The sequence below is a fragment of the Aythya ferina genome (assembly GCF_964211825.1).
Source record: "Aythya ferina genome assembly, chromosome: 4".
NCBI classification, from domain to species: Eukaryota; Metazoa; Chordata; class Aves; order Anseriformes; family Anatidae; genus Aythya; species Aythya ferina.
In genome coordinates, this window is record NC_140300.1 from 45,811,127 (window position 1) to 45,833,614 (window position 22,488).

Consider the following 22,488-nt stretch of genomic DNA (forward strand, 5'->3'; position numbering starts at 1 on the left):
ATATATATATTGTTACACACATATATTTTAAATATACATATATATATGTATATTTACATATAAATACATATTCATATATATATACTGATGAAGGCTCAATGAAGGGCAGTGAGGATGGCCACAGGTGTTCAGCATGGGGAACAGTGAGTTAGCTCTGATTTAGATGAGCTAAGACTGGGGTCCCCAGAATGATAAGTGGCACAGGGTGATTTTTCAGACTGTTTTATCTTGAGAGAAACAGAGGGTAGTGAAATAAACTAGTAGGAGTCAATTTCAAAATAAAACCAAGAGGTTCTGTTGCAACAAATGGCAGACCAGTAGAACTTAAGCTTGTTCTTCGGGATACAAATTGTTTGCAGGAGCACAATTGAGGATTAATAAACAGATAAACAACAGCCCAGCTGAAACTAGAGAGTGCCAGTTACTCCGTAGAATCATCAGCTGCCCACAGTCACCTGCAGTAAACCTCAAGAAAATGCAGTTTTGTTCATCTGTGTTAAATATACAGAAGAAGAGAGTCTCCAGGACTATGCATGCCACCACAGCTGGATACAACTGTGTTCCCAATGTGAGGAACATGCCACCATATAACTGCTTCTGGATGACAAAACTAAGACACCCCATGTGATGGTAACATGGGATGAAGTAGTTTCATACTACCCTACATAACATGCACCCGCATGGACTTTATCTTGATTTTAAGAAAACCATCTGTCTAATCAAATGAAGAGAATCCAGGGAGTGTATAAATTACTCTCATCAAGAAAATGGTTGATTTTGTTGGAGCCTTAAGAACTCTTTTAAACAGCTAGTGAGTCTAAGCTGAGTAAAAAAAAATCTTTAACTGGGGAAAGGAACAGAACAGGGGCCTTTGTTCTTTCATCTCTCCAGTGAGCCATTTCAAATAATGGAAACAATCCTAAATCTTTTCCTCATATTTTTGACAGATCAATTGACAGGTGGGTTTTAGTATCTTATATATGCTGTATATTAATTCTCTCAAGCACATGTGCAAGTATTCATATGTAAATTTGATGAAATGGTAATCTTCTTGTATTCATTTGCGAGGGCGTTAAAATGTTTTTTGGCAAAGCACAATCCAGCCCATCACTGAGCCAGTTGCTGTCAAAATCCATGACAGAAAAAATATCTGAAACAAAATTGAAAGAATAGATACCAAGAGTGTTATACCAATGTATATACGTGTATGTGCGTGTGGATATTTATTTGTTAACACAGGTAAAATGTGCGAACAAAAAAAACAGTGTGAACAGAGGTTTATCTGGGAAGAAATGCTCCCCTTTGCCTCCCAGCACGGGTGATGCTGGCTGGACAGGACAGCTCTCACTGAGGCCTCGGGGCAGGGACCGGCTCTGCTTGCGGGCAGACACGGCCATCTACTGGCCGCAGGGCGCTCGGTGCCTTTCGGTCAGTAGGGTCAGCCTGTCCCCGTCCAGAAATCCGATTCTGTAGCATGAAAGCTTGGCCCAACCGATTTTGGCATGAGTTTTACTGACATTCTTGGGCTATAAATTATTATGTTTGTCAGTGACTGGCATTCCTTTTTGCATATCTTTAAGGACAGAAGTGAATTAGGACTGCAGCACGTTCACTCCTGGTTGATTATGGAGTCTCAACCAAGGTAAATTTCATTTAAATTTCACTGCAGGGTCTGAGACTGTTGCAACCTAGGGTGACCTTACCAAGGTTTTTGCCTCACTCCTTGCTACATTAAAATTGTGTGGGAATTTTACTGAATGTATTCCGTACTGAAATGCACATGGATGACACTTTAAAATTTAGCTACAGGGAGTGCTCGGCTTTATGGCTGTACTGATGACTGTGAATTTTGTGCCAGGGTGGTCTTTCTGGTTCTTGCTGCAAAGCTGGTGTTTTTATTTATTTATTTAGAGCTACAATAAATATACATTGGCATATTGATGTCAACTGTGTGAAAATATTTGTCACCTATATTAAGGATTCTTGAAATATTTAGGAGAAAGCTCTATGGAGTTAGCTATGTATACATAACAAGGGATTACTTTTTTTCCTGTTGTGATTACTTGGATATTTACTAGTTCAAGTTTTCAATGTAATAGTTAAATACTTTAATAATTTAATACTCAAGAACTGGTTCCTCTCTATGTGTAGTTCATCTCTGTGTGTCTCTCTGTGGCCTCTCCTTGTTTCTGTCTGTTTAATAATTGTTCACTTTTTTTTTTTTTTTTTTTTTAGGCACTGAGAAAATTGAAAATTAGAAGGTGGTGCTTCCTAATAACTAAGGTAATGAATTACAAAAATGAAGGAGTCTTTGGAGATCTAGACTAACTCCTCGCCCCTGTACTGTACTCCAGTTGGTTTGTTTTTCAACATCTTGTCTTTTTTTAAAATGTATCTGTGTAGATTTGTGCTACATAGTATGTGGCTTTTCTGCCTTTTTGCAACGGGAAAACACAGCACCTCCCTAAATAAAGAACAAAATCCTAAGATCACAGCATGATTATTTTCTATCTCAATTGTATCATCTCTCATTGCAATTAGAAATTAGCCTAACTGAATGCTTTATGGACAGTTTTCAAAAGTACTTATTTAAATACTTTTAACGTGGCTTTTTCCATCGGCAAAATCTACCTCCTCAGTCATTATATACTTGGAATCGTTAATGTCTCACCGCATGACACATTTTTTGGTGTTCCTCCAAAGACCCCAGATTTTCTTAGTGTTTCATTTGCGGGAGATGACTCACCACCACCCCGAACCAAAGCGTTATGTGTCAGGGCAGGCCTAGCAGTTATTACACCGGATTTGCACGCAAAAGTGCTGGATTTGGGCACAGTCCTTGCTGTATTGGAGAAATGATGTGGGCTCTCCCCGAGCAGGGAGCCTCTGAGGGTCCTGTGCCTTGAGATTTACCCACAGCCACCGGCTAGAAACTCAGCCCAAGGAACCTTTCCTATCAGGACTCACACAGAAAGCCTTATTTTTTAACCAACAGATGGGAACTAGGAAGTTTGAGGCCGTGACAGCCCTAATGTGTGTGGGGAGAGGGCTCCATAATCCCCCTGCAGGGGCCGCCTGGCGCTCCCACAACCCTGTCCCTGCTCTCCCCAGGGCTGCCCCCCACGGCCGCCCGGTCCCGCCCGGTGCCGGCTTCTCTCAGCCCGGCCCCTCGGGCCGGGGCGGGCCTCGGGGCGGGCCGGGGCCTGGCGGCCGGGCGGTGCCCGGAGCCCTCCCCGGAGCCGCCGCCGCCACCACCATGAGCTGCGCCGCGCTGCTGGCGCTCCGCGGGCCGCGGCTGCTGCGGGCCGCCCGGCCGCCACGATGGAGCAGGCGGCGCAGCGGCGGCTGCGAGCCCCCGGCGGGGGCCGCGGTGCGCATCGGCTGCGCCTCGGGCTTCTGGGGGGACACGGCGGCCGCAGGTAGGCGGCAGGGGGAGCCGGGGGGAACCGGGGGGAAGGAGCCGGGGCAAAGGAGCCGGGCCGGGGGGCTCCGCGCGGAGCTAACGGCGCCTTCCTCCCTGCCCCGGCAGTGCCGCAGCTGCTGTACGGCGGCAAGCTGGATTTCCTCGTCTTCGATTACCTCTCCGAGATCACCATGTCGCTGCTGACGGCCGCCAGAGCACGGTCCCCGGTGAGTAGCCGCCCTGAGTTGTTTGCCCAGCCTAAAACACTGCAATCCGCTGCTGGAAACAGACCAGGCGCCCGCTTCCCTGCTCCCCGTGCCTGCGAGCTGCTGTTGCTGCCCGGGGGACGCGTGTTGTCAGTGTCCTGCAGCATAAAAGGCTTTTAGGGCTCCCTTCCTGTAGCATTGACTAAATGCTTTGAAAGCTTGTTCTTCCCTGTTTTGTCCCTTGACCAATAAAAGGGGTTCGGGTTTGACTCACTTGTGACAAACAGCTACGGCTTTTAACTCTTTCAGGATTTGGGTTACACTCCGGATTTCGTCTCCACTGCCATAGCTCCGTATATAAAAGATATTCACAGGAAAGGTACGCTGCCCTTCACCTGAGTGTGTGTGTTAATGACCTTCAGCTCTTTGGATAGGTGTTTTTCACCCCGGTGTTTTGCTGTCTTCTGTGTGTAATGTTTGAAATGTTAGCAAAAATCCCAAATTTTAGGTCACGACTTCAATTTAAATGTTTGCCTGTAATTATATACATACATCATCTATATGTCTCTGCATAATTCTTAATGTATCTTTGATTTGTGAATGGAAGATCACTTCACAAATCTTGGTTTAAAAAAAAATAAATCTAAATCTCACTTTTAATGCAATATAAAAATTTGCATTCCTAAACAGCTTTGCAGTCTTGTTTATTTTCCTAAAACTTGCATTGTTTCTGTTTACATGTGTATATGTTCACAAGTTGCTGAGCTTGAGAGGAAGATGGGAATTACTTCTATGAAGCACCCAATACCTTGCTAACAGTCTGGAATTTATAGAGATAAATGAATATTTCTGATAAAACGGAGTTGTTTGGAAAGCACAGGTGCCTGGAGTGATTGGTCTCAAATGGCCTATCTATAGGAACTGTTGTAATGCTGTCAGTTTCTGTTACGTTTATGGTCAATTTCTCTCCCCTTACTTGAAGGGGAGAATATAGATGAGATGTATCCATATCAATTATTTTTCCATAGGCAATCCTTCCTTGGCGTAGCCTGATCCTCTCATTTCACAGACTTGATAGGGTTCGTAGTTTAATGTAATTCTAGTATTTTGGTTGATTACATCTCTTTTGTTTAGGTGTTCGTATCATCAGTAATGCTGGTGGAGTTAATCCCCTCGCTTGTGCAGCTGCCCTTCAGGAGGTGGCGAAGAAAGCGGATGTTGATATGAAAATAGCTGTTGTTGCTGGAGATGACCTAATGAGTGAGGTATTTTACTTTGTTAATCTATATGGAGTGAAAACTGTCCTATAGGTGCTTACTTCTTGCACATGTATACAGTATCTTTATACTGTTAAAAGCATTTAAAACTATTTCTTCACTTTGTTTATTTTTTAATGCATGAAAACAATTCTTGATACTTTTCAAATGTTTCATATGTGAAGGGGGTGAATTGTATAAGACTGCGGATCTGCTGTTATTTAGCTTCTTTAAGCAAACTAAATATGATTTAAGGTCTGCTCTCCCTTCAGGAAAAGATGGGATGTGCTAAGTTAAGTTATTGCTAAGTTAAATAACCCTGAATGCTAAATCTCTTGCATCCTAATGAAGTGTGGTTACACCTCGAATGTTTATTCCTTTTAGCTTTTTTTAGTAGTTCACAGACATTTCAAGTTGTTACTCTATTTACAGGTAGTTGTTCTTACCTTCATGGTCTGTAAGGTATCTTTAACTAGGAGGATGGAAGATTGATTTTTTTGTTGGTGAGATCTAGGATGAACCATGTCTTTTCTGGTCTGTCTTTATGCATTACAAGAAAGCTTTTTATTTATTTATTTATTTATTAAAAAAAAAAAAAGTCTGTTTCTGAAAAAAAAAAAAAAGTGTCAAACATGCAAAGATACTGTGAAAACAGTTTATATGTTGGTGATAGTTAAAAGGGGTTAGGTTTGTATTATAATTTAATCTATACCTGCAATGTGAAATTTATTAATTTGTGCAGGCCTTGCATGCTACTGAATGATGAAGGTTGAGTAAATTTATTTGCAAATTATACCCATACCTCCTTGGTAACTTGACATACTGAGTTTAATCACCTTGAGCTGTAGGATTAACCTTGTTTTTTGGCTGTGCCACCATTGCTGTTATGGCAGACGTTTCTGTTGGCAGGGTTTCACTTGCTCAGTCCTACAGGAATTAAAGATGATTTGAAAGCCTAAACTACCAATTCATTGTAGTTAATCATCTGTGAATGGAACAGCATTGAAGACCGACTTATTTTTCTGTGTGCTGGAAAAGGAAGATTATGAAATAGATCTATTTTCTGATATCAATAAAAGGTTTACAGTAGGTACTCTAAAATGTTTGTTTGTTTGTGTGTTTTCTAACAGAAAGAAAACCTGAAAGGAGCTGGTATCACAGATCTAGAGAGTGGCAAACAATTTCCAGAGAGCATTCATAGCATGAATGCGTATCTTGGGTGAGTTGTTTTTAACAAGTTGTTTTTAGTATGGAACAAGTTTCATGTAGTCAACATGTTAAAATTCTGTTTTGATTTGCAAGTAGTACTTAGGTACTTAAGGTTCACTGTTGTAGGATTCAAGCAATAAGGAAAACAAAAAATGCCTCTGTTGTAACCTGTAAATACATCTTTATTTTAAAAATTTGCCAGTTGTAACTAGCATTACATCACTTGTGAATTCTCAGGTTTTGATTCAAGCCAAAATAGTTTAATTATGACAATTTTTAAAATCCTTTTTTGAAAGTGGAGTCTGTAAATATTTTAATAGTACCAGTGCGTGGAGCTGTTGTTAACAATTGTCATCACTAGAGTAGTGTAGAGAGGTATTAAGGTGTTGTGATGACATGCTTTAAACGCTGTGGGAGGTCTGATTAGGCTGTGTTGAACTACATGTCTGAGTTCATACCACTGAAATTTCAAAAGCTGGCTTTCTGGGACATATTACCGTTCTGAAAGATCTCCTTGCTTCTTTTATGAAACTAAGTGCGTCTTAATGAATCTCTAAACACAGTTGTTGTAGCTCCCTATTTGAAAGCAGTTACATTTTCATTGTCACCATCAAATTCCTCAGGGAAACCAAGTATTTACAAAAGCCAAGCATATCTTCCAATTAATGATCCTGTGATCATGGTTTTGCTTGTCCATCTTCTGTGTTGTATATATTATTTGCCTGTATATTTCTGAAATCTGTGTGCACAGCCCTCCTATTTTACATTAAACATCATCAAAACAATGCTGTGTTCTTTCTAGTAGCATTACACTTCCAAAAAATGCATCAGTGCAAAACAGCAGGGTATGGCTGTACTTAACATTTTTTCTCTGTAAAATGAATTTTTTTTTTAATAGATGTATCATTAAATTTATATTTAGTGTTTTCTGTTGTAGTTGTTTCTAAATTTTCTTTTAAACTCTCTCTTAACCTTTGATTTGCAAGATTTGTAGATCATGAGTAATTAACTGTACATTAAGACTAAGAAATAATGGTTAAGATTTATAATTACAAGAGGGTGTTTCATGATTTATTCACAATAAAAAGTTACACTTTTAAGGAAGTGTAACTCGAAGCAGAGGGAATGAAAGCAGACTAATATGAGAAGGGTGCCTTTTAAAAATGTTTTATGTCTAGCTGTGCTTCACTGCTGGAAGCTGGAACAGCAGAGTTTTGAGCTTGCTTTTCTAATAAAAGTGATATTTCTGCATGGGCTCATTAGTCTTGGATGCCTTCAAATGTAAAGCTACTAACCAGCCTCTTAAAATGCAAGTTATGAAACTGTTAATTTTCTGTTGATGGCATCTGCAGTGGATGCTTTGTCACAAACCGAGTGAGAAATTTACGGAAATCTGTAAAAGGAGTCAACATCATGGTGCATTGGGTAAAATCACAAAGTTCTTTAGATAGTTGATTTTTTTTTTTCTTTAATTCCATAAATCTAGTGATTTATGGAATTACAGTTTTATCAAATTGCAGTTTGATTCTAGGTTCAGTGCATAATCTGCCTCTGAAAGCTTAACACTGAAGTATAGACCCTGAAGTATTTCTTTTGTCCCTTCTGAATTGAGATGAGTTCTGTGGATTGAATTTATTGTAAGAAGATGCAAACTGCTTAACTTCCTGCTTTTTAAAGGTAGCTACACAGCTCTAACAGCATCCTATGTATTTCTAAGCAGAAACCCCATTTGTGCTTCTTAGGTGTAACTTTTAGTTAACAGTATGCCCACAGGTGTGCATTCTTTCTGCATGCTCTGTATATGATTCTTTCTCTAGCTAGCATCCTTTAATTTATGTAGTATTGAGATATATGTGCTATATATATATGCTGTATATATTAACTGATATGTAATTTCTTTAAATTGTTAAGAACCTCTGTGCACTTTTTTTCTTGGCAAAAGCAGGACTAAGTTTATTGAAACTATAGAAAAATGCTGTTCTTAGTTTTGTTTTTAAAGGCATACAGTTTATGCAGTTTGAGTTTTGAAGCTGTCTAATTCGCAAAAAAATAGAGGAATTATTTGACCAGAGTGTGTGGATCCTTTTGCTTGAAGCTAGCCTGGTTAATTTTGTCTGGGCCAACTTCTACCTGGCCAGTCTGGAAAACCTGTTGCCTGAGTTTCTTCAGAAATAATGATTGCACAATGTTTTACTTGAAGTAAACTGATTTTGGCTGATACTGCAAATATAAACACTTAATAGAGGTTGACATGAAAGGTTTAAGTTTGGAGGGCAGAGTCACCAACCTTTGTTTGTGAATAACACATAATCACAGAATGGTTTAGGTTGTAAAGGACCTCGTAGAGCAGGTGGCCCTGCTATTGGTCATTATATACTCATCCACAAATGAAATACGATTATTTATTTCTCTGTAAAACACTTGGTATTTTCAATTTTTGATAATAAGTGACCCTCTATTGCACTACATTCAAGACATTTTCTATGAACATCAAGACAAGTCTTTCAATAATGTAATGAATTTGATTGGGTATTCTGATGCTTGCTTTTCAAAATTCTCATTTATGCAACGACTGAATAGTTAAAGTCGATTTCATTGATTTTTAAAGTGATTTTTATACTGTTTATGGCAGGGAACTGACTTTTAAATGATACATTAAAAAGTTAGAATAGTTATTGTTTTGTTTTCTTTTTAGAGCAAGACCAATAAGCAGGGCTCTTGACCTTGGAGCTGATATTGTTGTTACTGGCAGATGCGTTGACAGTGGGATTGTGTTAGGACCACTCATTCATTCTGTAAGTACAGGTTAAATATTCACTCGTGTTCATCATATTATAATTAGGTATCACTGTGAGCCTTTTTTTTAGTGTTTCAGAAATTGTCAATACTAAGCTAAAAAAGATGAACTCTTTAATTTTTGTTTCTTTTTTTTGTCTATATGAATGAACTTTGCCACCTTTCACTTCTATTAAATTTGTAGCAGCGATATTTATGACCTTAAGTGTCATTTAAATATAATGAAAATGGAAATAATTTCAGTCAATGAGGTTAAGGGAATTTTGCCATGTTTCATCACTATTTCACTTTTTTTTTCCTTCCCAACTTTAAAATTTGGTGCAAGGTTAAGAAACAAGTACTGTCTTTTCATTGCCACAAGGTGGCGGTAGTAGATCTTGCTTTGTGCTGTGTTGGTGGTTGGGTGGTCTAATGTGCTTGTCTTTTTCAATGGGCAAGCAATTTTATTTTAAGAAGTTGAGTTTCAGTGCAACATGTTTCAAATTCCAGGAGTTTCAACAAATAATATAAGCAGGATATGTGGTTTGAATAGGTTGTACATTTTGTGAATGACCACACACTGTGGAACATGAAAGCTATTTTTGGTGCATATTTCAAAAATACGTGAGAGTATGCATTACTGTCTAGTTAAAAATGTGCTTTCTAAAACTTAACACTCTTCTGACTTCATGTCTATAAAATATTCTGGTGTGTAATTAAACTAAATGAATTAAATGCTGTTATGTTATTTAGCATGTGTTCTTTACACCAGAGATTCCTCGTCAAATCTATTTAAAAGTTTAAGGCAGGTTTCTCTTACAGGCATTATTTATTTATTTATTGCTATATGTTGAACTTGGTAAAAATAACCTGTAGTTAAACAGAAAACAACACAAGGATGACTGGTAATAGTCCAGGAACTGATAATCCCCAAAAGTTGGAAAATCACAGTGCTTTGTTTACATGATTAAATAATAGCACGACTTTTAAACCTCCAGCATATGGAAGTTTTGAGTCAGACGTATATTACACTTTGAAACTTTTTTGAAGGGGGTGTGACTGTGAGAATTTATGTTTGTTTGCGTGTATTTAAAAAGAAGGAAAGTTGAAACATGTCAGAACTATTTTACTTATACACCGTTTAGCAGCTCAAATCCACCTACAGCTTTTGGTGATTAATTAGATTGTTCTTTAGATTTCTGCAGTTAAGTATGACCAATGTATTGTTACTCAAAGCAGTCTTCTGTTCTGTGTAAGACTTTTATATAAGTAATATATTTGTATTTTTTCTTCTAGTTTGGCTGGAATAGGGATGAATTTGATTTGCTAGCAGCAGGAAGGTAAATAATAGAAGAAATGGGTAAATAAATATTTCATCTCGTATAATGACAGGATGATAACTTTTTAATAATTTAGGGATTTGCATATTGTTACTGAACTAATTTATTTGGAAGTTATTTCACTAGAGCTTTTGGGTGCTGTTTTTGATGCTCACTTAATATTCTCTTCTTTGGAACTGAAAGAAAGTTCATTTTGGAATCAACCTAAAACGAGAGGAGACAGTGAATTATTTAACACTTTCTTTTTCTGTCCATTTTGTGTCAAGAAGTGAAATCTTAAGGTACAGACCAGTGATACCCAGCTTTTTTTGTTTGGCCATCAACGTGGATAGTTGAGCAACTCCTGTCTTCAAAGATGTACAGAAGGAGATTGGGTCATATGTCAGCATTCTTGTCTGGTTTTGCAGAAGCTGAGTATGAATAGCCCCATTTGCAAGCCCTAGTTGAAAATCAAAAGGTTGAAAAGTTGTTACTGAAAGCACTAGGTTAAATTTTGGCACCTAATTTAATTTTCTGCATCATATTACTGCACTGAAGTCCATAAAAATGAGTGACTACTTAAGTAAGCCAAGTACACTTAGTAGTAGTGTTTTTGGACCTTGTAATGCTTGAGGGGAAAAAATGTGGAAAGAAACTTGGGCTCCACTGAGCTGCACTAGAAATGTGTAACCAATTTAGAGGGATCGGGATTTTGCCCATAATTCTATTGCACATTTATGGAATATTTCAATAAAAGACTTGAAAATCATAATACCTTCTGTTCAATGATGTCCTTCGCATTGGAAGGAAGACACAACTCTTGATTGAAAACGGGCTTTGCATATTTAGTTAGATACAATGCAGACGGTACTGTGTTGAATTTAGATCAAAACTTCTTGAAATGACTAATGAAACTTGATTTTTGATGTTATGTACCAAACTCGTAGTTTTTTCATGTAAAAGTCCACTCCTTCAAATTCTTACTCATTTCAGAATCCCTACTTACATTTAATTCAAAGGGTTTTTTTTTTTTTTTTTTTTTACTCCATAGACATCTGTTTATAAATTAGAAAGTTCTTTTATTTAGCTTTATTTCCATTGTACTATTACTTTTACTGTTTTTAGGCTGGGTTTGTTATACTTGGTTTTACAGAATATTTGGTTGTTTGAATGCCTGCTGTTTTTCCAGCCTTGCAGGTCATCTTATTGAATGTGGTGCTCAATGTACTGGCGGAATATTCACTGACTGGCACACGGTACCAGACTGGTGGGTATCTGTGACATCAGCATGTATGTTTGTAATAGATCAAGTATAAGGTTTCCTACTGTTTTTGCATTTGTAAAATGGGTTTCTACTTTGTTCTTTATGGGGAGGCAATATGTACCCATTGTTGTTCTTCAAGTTTTATTCTCCCTATTTCAGTTTTCCTTTCTGGTCAGCTGGGGACTTCCTGTGTTACTTAAGCAGCTGATGATTTGAAACAATTTTTATCCCTTCGATATTTCTTTTATGTATTTTTTTTCTGTTTCCTTCTTTATCTTCTGCTTTTGTTTTTTTTTCTTTTGAAAGACTTGTTACTGTTCTAACATACGATTGCGTATAAGACAATACAGATATTTTAGGTCATGTTTTCTCAGATCAGAGTTGACTACTGCTGAGTTAAAAACTTTACACAGCTTGCTTTGGCAGGGATAATTGTATTATATAATCCTCTCTTTCTGTATGACCCTGTCTTCATAAACGTGTTGAGCTGTCAGTGTCTGCATATACATTACTGTCATTTCAAAAAGTGTTGCATATGTCTCATTCAGACATACTGAATTAGACCTTCATGTAGGTGGGTCTTTCTGCCTGCTGAGAATTGCCATGAGAAAGGACTAACGTAGTCTGCTTTGGACCAGATTGTTTTTTAACAGTAGTTTAATAGTAGTCACTGAGCCTGTTCGGCACATCATGACCGAGTCTGGTACCAATTTATTCTCATTTTCCGTGGGATAAGAGGGAAAAATCTTGACCTGTGCTTTGTCAGAGAAAGGCAATACTTGCTTGATTTGATCCAGAAAAAAGCTGAAGAACGGTAGGAGAGATGGAGGAGTGAAGGGTGTCTTTCATTTGTCCCTGTTCCTGCTCCCAAGTTCTCCGTAAGAAGGAGGCAACGTGTAGTCTAGGTGCATGAAGTAGCCACCACTCTATTGGGTCAGTTCCCTAGGGCTGCCAAGCTTTTTCTCCTCCTTCTATTGTCAGTTTCTGATTCAGATTGTGATACTGGAAGAGGCATTCTTAGTTCCTCAGTGCCACTGAAATGCAGGGAAGGCACATGCCTGTGGAAGGAAACGGGTTCAGGCACTTCTCAGGCCACTGCCCCTGAACAAATTGCACTCACTCTTCACTAGGGAGTTCAACAGGAAATCAAATGAGAGGGTCTGTAATGATGAGGTGTTGTGTTCAGTTTGGAAAGTAAGTGCTAACTTTATTCTTATTCTGATATATCCATTAATGGTTTTATTATGCAGTATCATTAAACTTCTTAGTCTCCTGCAACTGTGACTCCAACTTGCTGTATAAAAGAATGAAAGAAAAATAACTTTTCTCATATTAAAATACTTGGTAGCTCTGTGTTTTTAAGATTTTTTTTCCATGAAAAATGTCACTGGTTAAAAAAAGAGGATGTTTGAGTGTATTAAGCTATAAGCAACTAGAGTGGGAGTAGTTAATTTTACAGGCAAATATGCATATGCTGTATATGGATAGCTAGTGTACACCCCCCCATATATATGTGTATATATATGTACACACATATGCCAAAAAAAAAAAAAGAAAGCTGCATCTAAATAGTAATCATGTAGCTTAGAGATGTAGAACTGACTAGTGCTAACTTGAATTGCTGCTAGCAAATATACGAGGGTAGCACCTAATGCTGCACTGTCACCTTATCCCCATCTATGCATACTTGTAAATCATGCATAATTGTGTCTGTGGTAGTATAACAATTTCTTTGCCTTTGGTTTAAGTCTACTGAAGCATTAATTACAGCACCTTAAAACTAGTGACTGTTTTGGTCTGCAGCTTCAAAAGGTCTTAGGAATTTAATCGATGAAATTCTTAAAATACCAGCAGAGATGTAACATGTTCTTTATGATAAAACAGAAACTAGTTAAAAATAACCTGTAAGCTCTAAAATTATATATTTGGAGAGGCAGAGTAAAAGATAGACTAAAATGGACTTCTAGCATGTCTATTTTGGGAGGAGAGAAGGAAGACTTGTTACACAGCTTTTCCAGTAGTTGTTGGCTATAATTGGGTCCAAATACATGAAGAGGAAATATTATGAAAGCTGGCTTGCAGATAATTGGATTTTCCATTTGATAGTGTAGTTAGTAGTAGTCTGACTCTGTTAAAGAAACTTGATTGTATGGATATTTCTGTTTATTTGGACAATCTGAATGAGTTCTCAGTGTGTGCAAATCCATGTGATCATATGATAATTCATAGTTTCAATAATGATCAAAACCCGTAGTACCTGCTATCTCCAGCATTATTTACATAGCCACTAGGTCAACAGAGATCTGAAAGTTTGCAGAAGTTACTTTACTATGTTATATTAATAACTTCTGCTTAGTTTCAAGAGACTTAAAGATGTAGGTCTTCTAAAAGTAAAAGCTATATAATTTGAATTTCAGTAAATCATAAAATATGTTTGATTAGGTCCATACTAACCCAATGAAGTCATTAAATGAGGGAGGAGAAAGCCAGGTCAAACCTCTGTTGTCATTAATGTGCCTTTCACATACAAATTTCTTACCACCATGAATGCATTTATGCAGCCAAGAACACTTATCACTCAGCTCAGCAAACATTTACTGGACCTTTACACTAACTAGAATTTGAGAATACCCTCCACAGTATTTATACTGTTCTTTGGTGACTGAACACTAGAGGGCATCTCGGTCTTGTTTCCTCGTATTTTATTGCAGAAGGTAGGTTGGATTATGATGAGACTCAGGTCATTTTTTGATTGTCTTTGTTTTTGTGTTACGAAGACCAGTAGTCCATGTTGCTGTTCTTTGGCTGCTGAAAAGGATCTAAGTGTACTGCTAAGAAAGACTGATTAGGAGTTTTTCTAATTTTTAAATAAAAAAGGGAGAAATTATCAAGTTTTAGGCCTATAAAACTTGTCTATTGTTTATGTATAAGTAAAAAGAAATAACTATGTAAACAAGAACACTTTAATTTAGACTTCAGTAAAGCCATGCGTGTCAGAGCTTATGTTCCGTGTATACATTATCATAAATCTGAGGACTGAGGTACTGGGTTGAACCTTCTTCATTCACCCACTGTAGGCTTTTTAAAGGTTTTTAAGCGTTTGGTGCAGACTGTTTCTGGAAACTTAATCCCACTGCAAAAGGATGCTTTAATTAAGTTAAAGAATGTACATGTGGCTATATTGTGGCAATGGAATGATTAGCTATTAAAACTTAAGTTAATCCTACTTTGTTGTCTTGGTAAAGGAGATTTTTAGTGTAAAACAAGCCAAATGCCTATTCTGACTCATGACTCTCCAAGTTACTTTAGTTAATAGAAACTAGGCTTGATTTTTTTTTTTTTTTTTGCTGTCCAAGGCAGAATTTCTCTAGTTGTGCTGGGCTCTTTATTTTTTTGACTTAGAGGCAGGAATTGTGAAACTAAAAATTTTATTCCAGTTTTAATGAAAACAGAGCTAGAGGCGATAGATGCTATTCAGTTTTCCAGTGAGAGAGAGGCTGCTTGAGTGGATTCCCTGTGTGAATTCTCTAATTAGCAGACAATTCTTAAAAACAATTAAGAGTGCTCATTAGCCTTCTATCAACTGTTAAGTTACTGATTTTAGGTAAATGTTATCCAAAAAAGCACTTAATCCTTTTCTGTTTTTTTTTTTTGTGCAGTAATATACATTAGATGGAGAAAAGAAGTGATTAACACATCACCGCTCCTATTTAATATCCAGTGCACGGCCCCAAGTAGGGGATTCATGCAGAGAGTCAAAATGAACTGTGATGCCAGAAGTATGTTGATAATGCACAGCTCTGTATTTCATTTTCATTAACCCCAGACATTGCTGTCTCTTACTATTATTTAGTGCCAGTGGGTGACTAGTACGTTGTTTTGTTTTGTTTTGAAATGCAGGAGAGAATAAACTAATGCTGATCAGTAGAGTAATCATTTTGAGGAGATGGTAAACACTGACATTTTGCCCTAAGCCAAGAGTGTACAATGGTTGAGACTGCATAATCCTCTGGCCTGGGATGACCAAAAGGGTAAGTCAGTAGTTGTAGTCTCTTAAGGGCTGGATCCAGATTGCTGATTGGGACTTGCATGCTGGATTCTGTTCCAAGTCCCCAGTTAGGCAATGTGGAACGCGTTTTTCTCTGTAGTACCATCTATCTATTCCAGGCAGTTGAAAATGCCAGGCAATCTGTCTGGCCTGAAATTCTCTAGGCATTTGGAGTTCACGTAGTACGTATATTGTGGAATACCCTAGGTAGAGGAGATAGCAAAGTGTATTGATCACATCACCTGAAACTGGAATTGCAGCAGAGCTTGCAGAATGTGTTGGTACCAACAGGTAGAGATGCATGTCTTACCCATCCCTAAGTACATGCTGACCTTGCCTGACACATGTTAACAGTTTTGAATGGGTTATAAAAACATTGCTGGAAATGATAGCATTTCCTACTTTTTGCCCAGTAACATTATGCTCAAATAGGTGCCGGGGGAGTTGAGACATGTGGCTTAGAGCTTTCCTCAGCATGGTGTTGGTCAAATCGCATCCCAGGAAACTACATTAACTGTAAAGCTAAAAGTTCATATCACAGCTTGTTTGGCCCCTAGTCTACTTACGTGTCACGTGCGTAATTGTGGGTTCTTTGTTTTCTTTCTTGCGGTATCTTCCTCTGCAAGTAGAAGTTATACAGTACACTGTCCCATCCTTTGTTCCAGTAATCTGTCCAGTCTACCAGTAGTGACATACTTCAGGGGTTTGGTACCTTATAAAAAAAACTACGATGAAAGAAATACCCATCTTATCTCAGACAATCCTATTCCCCCTGAGCCACCCAGGACCTAGTACTAGTCTTTTTAATTTTTAATGCAAGCTGTGTAAGATACTGAGCAAAACAAGAGGGAAGGCTGTCTTCACAGCTGTCCAGAGATTGAACAGTGTATTGTCCACGAGTAGACTGAGAAGAGATCTGTGTAGATGGTTCCTGTTAATCACCTGTGACATGCCCATAAGGTGTAACATTTCTGAGAGCCAGAAATTAAAAAAAGCTGTATTTTTCATGGGAGGGGAAAAACGACCCAAGAATACATGTACATTGATGGCAGGGCAGAAAACTGACAGGAGACTTAGCTTCAGAGCCCTGATTCCTATTCAGGTTGGACAGCAGCTGGAGATGTAGGTAGATGAGAAGGTGGCTTCTACAGCAAAAACAGTTTTTGGACTGTGTTACTCCTGTAGTCAGCGAGGACCTACCTTAACTGTTAACCCCTCACCTAACACCAGTTTGGAAGGGGTTTCTGAGGATTAATGTTAGCTTGGATTTATTCAGTTCTGTGGTTTACTAGTGCATATAACTTAACTGTATACCAAATCCACAACTCAAAACACATATTTTAGATAAAAAAAAAAAAATAAAAATGCTGTCATCTCCTTTTACAAACTGATGTTATTTTACTACTTCTGTGTTTTAACCATTTAAAAGACCTGCTCAAAATATCTTAAGAGTAGTACTTTCATATTTATCTCTGTTACTGTATTCTGTTACTTACATGATCATACAACTTAATTAGAATTAATATTTGGAGTTTCCTGTCAGAATTATATTCCTTGATATTGCCCCATCCTACTCTGGGACTTTATCCCTTCCAGTACATATAAAGGACGCAGTCGAGAAAGCTGGGGAGGGACTCTTTGTCAGGGAGCATAGTGGTAGGATAAGGGGTAATGATTTTAAAATAAAGAGGGCAGATTTGGTTAGGTATTTGGAAGAAATTCTTTACTCTGAGGGTGGTGAGGCACTGGAACAGGTTGCCCAATAAAGCTGTGGATGCCCCATCCCTGGAGGTGTTCAAGGCGGGGTTGGATGGGGCTTTGGGCAACCTGGTCTAGTGGGAGGTGTCCCTCCCAGTGGTGGGGAGTAAGAACTAAATGATCTATAAGGTCCCTTCTAACTGAAATGGTTTTATGGTGCTATCACTAAACTGATGCAATCCTTTTGTCATCGAAGGGTGCTCTTTGGCCACTGCCACTTTGGATGTGATGACAATTTGGCTGTGGGTTGTATAGGTTTATGTTTGCATGCTACAGAGCAAGTGTTACATGGTCCATAATTATTCAGCGTAGTGGTAAATCGGTCAGAATTGCTTCTTTTAGTGGAAATAGTGATAAAGGTGATGGTGTGGTGGTAGTACGTGCAGCATGTGCTAGAATACCCCGTGCAGAAATTTGCAGCTAGGGAGCTCAAACTCCCTTTTAGATTAGTTTAGATAGCTGTCACTTGACATAGCCTAGTTTGTTTCCAAGCTAAAAACTAATTTTTAAGTAATGTCTTATGGCAATATACAAAATATTTTTTTTATTTTAAGAAGGTACACTTTAATGTAAATTGTTACTGGCATCTGTTATGAAGTAATACAGTATGCACATGTTTTTCCCAGTTGTGTTTTGTTTGCTAATGGGTCAGGTCTTTAGAGAGTAAAGGGTAAATCTGAAATTTAGTCAGTAGTTTAGAACCAATGTTAGAAAATCAAGTGTCTGCAGTTTACCTCGTTTTCCTTCAAAACAAAGTTCACTGGGGAGAAGGTACAGGAACGTGTCCCAAGAGTTGTCCATGCTGATGACTTAAAGTGGGTTGTAACAAGGACATCTGTCTTCAGTGCAGTAGGACTGACTGCAGTGGAAAATCACTTCCATCCAGATAGGTTACACTTCTGGGTAAGTGATACAAATAAGCTGCATTCAGCTTACTGGCAAGGCAGCTGATGCTATTGGTTTAAAAAAGACAAATAGGAAGTAGGATAAAAGCATGCAAGCGTAGCACTAAGCATTTTAAAACTCCTTAATTGTAGTCTTGTTCAGTTGCTGATCTTGCTGTGTAGCAATAGGAAAGTCACTTTGCTTCCCGAATTTCTCACTACCTGTAAAATTGGGATCGTTAAAAATGTTAGGTTATTATCAGTCTTGAAAGTTATTGTAGGGTAATTGAGATGGCTTTTTGGTTATAGTTTTTTCTTGTGTCGCTTTTAAATGACAAGTGTTACATACTTCTTGCTGTCAACGTTCATCCCTTTTCTTTCCCTCCAAAGGAACAAGCAAAAAACCCCAACACTAATTGTTCAGAATAAACAATTTATGCATTCAGTTCTTTCTATTCACAGGATTTGGTTGGTTGTGTTGTCTTTTTTTTATCCCCTCTGTTTTGTTTAAATAGTTTCAAGGACCAGACTAATGAAATACAATCCTTACTGATTCATGGTGGGCTTTTCTAGGTGTCCTCCAGCTACCATAATTTCAAAGTTTTGTATACTAGTGGCATTAAAGTTGCTGATCTGTGGTAACAGAGCTTCTCTCTTAACTCCATTATTTAAATAAAGGATTAAGTTTTAAGCTTCCCAATGATAAGGAATCTGTTCAAACTCCCATGAACTTTTGCTAATGTCGTTTAAGAGTTCACTGGTTTCTTTGCTTACTTCCTTTTAAAACTTTGTGCATGTATGTTATGCAAACTATGTTCATCTAACCTTTGTTAATAACCAATTTGGTTGTATGTTCAGCACATGGTTCCCTTTAGCACCCAGGAGTAATTAATTTCAGGGATGAACTGATTTTAAGTGTGTACGAATGACCTGAAGATCATTGACTTTGGGAATGGTGATGTTGAGTACCTTTTTATTAGCCCCTTTTCAGAACAGTTCTGCTTGTACAAGGGGCTGGATCTATCTCCCATCTATGTTTTTTTTCTCACTCATTTGCTTCATTTCCACAAATTTCCAGCATCTGAGAGAGGAGTGAGCCAGGTAGCCTTTTTAGGAGATCGTACTCTGCTTTAATTTTCTGGTGCTTCTTGATTTTCACTTGTTACTTCTGCTTAAAGAAATTATCTGTGGATAAAAACCTTTTAACTTGGAAAGCAGATACCTAGATAGCTTCCACAAAACCCTGAAAATCCTACCCTACTACTGTAACAACCAGCACGAACATCTTACTCTGAGTTATTTGATCATAGAGAGAATATGATTAGGAGGAGTGTTTTAATTTACAAACAGTTCTGTAATTTTCTGTCTTACTGCTGTTGTCTTTGTTATGCTTCATAATTGCCTTTTAATTCCTGCTCTTACTTTCATGTGTTCTTCTGTTTTCTGATTATAACTCTTGTACGTATAACTTATCATAAATAGGAAATTGTCTTAACATACATGATTTGTTTCCTACTTCTTATCTTAGACCTCCAGCACAGTTTGTTCTTCCCACTTTGATGTCCTTTATACAAATCCAAACTGCAGGATGCGTTTGCATGTCTTCGCTTTCAAAGCTGTATGTACTGCTATAGCAAACTAGGCTAGAATTAGCAATTATGTTTTTCATCAGGATTTACCTTCTTAATCATAGTTCTCTAATTCTTTCAGACTCTGCTCTATTTTTATTAATTCCATTAGTGTCCTTTTCTGCTCCTGTCTGTTTGCTGTTGGTATCTGATGTTGTGCACTCCTTCTCCAGGCAATAAAATGCATCCTCTCATTATTTTGGTTACCTTATTCAGTGTATTTTCTTGTGCATGTTTCTAAGGAAGGAACCAGCTATGTTCTAACTCTTGATCAATTTTATTTAATTATTCATTAACATAAAATTGTTACCTCTTTTATTTCTACCTTCCCTTCATATTTACGGTTTGTTTTCAATGTTTTTAATGTTGCAGGCATAACATAGGCTTTCCCATTGTAGAGTGCTCCTCTGAAGGAGACTTTATTATTTCCAAACCACCGGATACAGGGGGGCTAATCTCATTTGGCACTGTGGCTGAACAGTTGGTGTATGAAGTGGGCAATCCTCAGCGCTATCTTTTACCAGATGTCACATGTGACTTTTCTGAAGTTTCCATCACTGAAATTCCAGGTTAGTCTGCTTACATGCTAAGAAATCTGTGTCAATGAAATAGGCTATCAATCTAAAGCTGTTACTTCAATTTCCATGTTTTTTTCTGCATATTCCTTGTTGAGTTCTCAAAGCATGATGCTGTAATAAACTGATATTTTTTTCCAAGAAATTTTATTAGAAATTGTTTTAAGAATTTTAACTATAATTTGCCTGGACTTCTGTAATGCCTTTGACATGGTCCTACATGACATCCTGATTGCCAAGTTGTAGAGAGATGCGTATGAAGGGTGGGCCATTTAGTGGTTAAGGAATTGGCTTGAAGACTGCACCCAGAGTTGTGGTTGATGACTGTATATCAAGGTGGAGGTTGGGGACAAGTGGTGTCCCTCAGGGGTCTGTCTTGGTGCTGGTACTGTTAAAAATCTTTATCAATGACGTAGATGCTGTGATCGAGTACGCTCTCAGCAGGTTTGCAGATGACCCCAAGCTGAGTGGTGCAGTCAATACAACGGAAGGAAGTGATGCCATCTGAAGGGACCTGGAAAAGCTTGAGCAGTCAGCCCACGTGAACCTGATGAGGTTCAGGTCCTAGTACAAGATGCTGCACCTGGGTCAGGGCAGTCCCAGACATGAGAACAGACTGGGAGAAGGTCTCATTGAGAGCAGTCCTGCAGAGAAGGACTTGGGGGTTCTGGTGGACAATGATGAGGCAGACAATGATAGGAATTGCTTTACACTAAAAGAAGGGAGATTTAGATTAGAGGTTATGAGGAAATTCTTCACTCAGAGGGTGGTAAGGCACTGGAACAGGTTTCTCAGAGAATCTGTGGATGCCCCATCCCTGGAGGTGTTTAAGGCCAGGCTGGATGGGGCCCTGGACAACCTGATCTAGTGGAAAGTGTCCCTGCCCATGGTAGGGGGTTGGAACTGGGTGATCATTAAGGTCCTTTCCAACCCATGATCTTGCTGGTTGACTCATCAAAATCTTTTATCACTGTTCTTTTTGGTTTACTTTTAAGGAATGACTAATACCTACTAAGTTTTTAAACTGTTTTATGAGTAACATTGAGACAGCTCCACTATGACTTCACTATTTTGTGAACTTCAACAGCAGTTTATTTGCTCAAAAAGGTGTATTTTTCATACATTTTATCTCATATGTCATTTGGAATTTAACACTGGATAGCTGTATCTTTCAGAACATCATTTGATAGTGATGGTTTTCATAGACATATTTAATTGCATCATCTTAAGTGGTAGAAGCTTGCTTAGGTACACAATATCCACTAGAGATCCTCGAAACCTCAAACAGTCACATGAACAGCCAACAAACTAAAGATACATATGATGTCTGTTCTGGGTTTGATCTTGAAAGCATAGCATGAAAACAGAACAGTAAAAGCAACTTGAAAATTTCTAAGTTGGGTAAAAGAGCTTTTATCAAGCTGTTAAAATGTTTAGCTACAGTTACTTGACGTTTGCTTTTTACTCCACCTGTATTATAATATATATTCCTCATTCTCATGGAACTTAAGCTGTGGCAGTATGCTGATCCCCTCTGTAAAACTTTTTTTTTTTTTAAATAAAATAAAATAAAATAAAAAAATGTTTACTAAAAGTCCTGTAAAATAGAACAGTGGACCTTCTGCTCATGCAGCGTAACAGAATGGCTTTCTGATAAGGCCAGCTTGCTCCTCTTAGCCGCTCATCTTTTTTTTTAAAGGGGGGTGGGTGGGAAGAGAACCCTAACCTTCCTGTGAACTTTTAGCTTGCAAATGACCCGATATGACATGTTTGAACTTAAAATGAACTTTCACATGAACTTTCAGTTAGTCCTCCTAGAAATATAACAGATGGAAAATAGACAAATTTCTTAAATATTTGTAGTTTGAAGTGCTTTGACACGTACACCAGTAAAAACAGGGCATGCTATCTGTTTTTGCTGTTTACATTGCCGATTTTATTGTCCTGCTGAGTTAGTTGCAGTGTTTGCACTGAGAGGTGCTTCTGTTTTCTTTTGGTCCGTGGATGTCATGCATTTTGTTGTGTGGGTTTTATGTTTGTATTACTCCTTAATCAGGCATATGAAATTCTTCCAGATTTTCCCTCTGTCTGTAGGGATATTGTTCTGTATTGACAGAGTCGAGCTAACCTTATGTCAACCTCGTGGAGAGAGTGATGATGTTA

At 38.1% G+C, this 22,488-nt stretch overlaps 1 protein-coding gene across 3 annotated transcripts in view; it reads left to right on the forward strand.

Annotated features, from left to right (window-relative positions):
- The first annotated feature begins 3,224 nt into the window (after positions 1-3,224).
- LOC311436275 (uncharacterized protein) overlaps positions 3,225-22,488 on the forward strand; it is a 55,895-nt gene continuing 36,631 nt past the window's right edge. The window contains exons 1-9 of one of the 3 annotated variants that reach the window (XM_084518300.1): positions 3,225-3,419; positions 3,530-3,630; positions 3,919-3,988; positions 4,744-4,874; positions 5,996-6,084; positions 8,770-8,869; positions 10,146-10,189; positions 11,358-11,435; positions 20,123-20,319. In XM_084518300.1, coding sequence (XP_084374426.1) covers positions 3,257-3,419; positions 3,530-3,630; positions 3,919-3,988; positions 4,744-4,874; positions 5,996-6,084; positions 8,770-8,869; positions 10,146-10,189; positions 11,358-11,435; positions 20,123-20,319 — 973 coding nt within the window. In that variant the 5' untranslated portion in view covers positions 3,225-3,256. The remainder of the gene's footprint in view (positions 3,420-3,529; positions 3,631-3,918; positions 3,989-4,743; positions 4,875-5,995; positions 6,085-8,769; positions 8,870-10,145; positions 10,190-11,357; positions 11,436-20,122; positions 20,320-22,488) is intronic. The other 2 variants (XM_084518298.1, XM_084518299.1) reach the window with 2 other exon arrangements.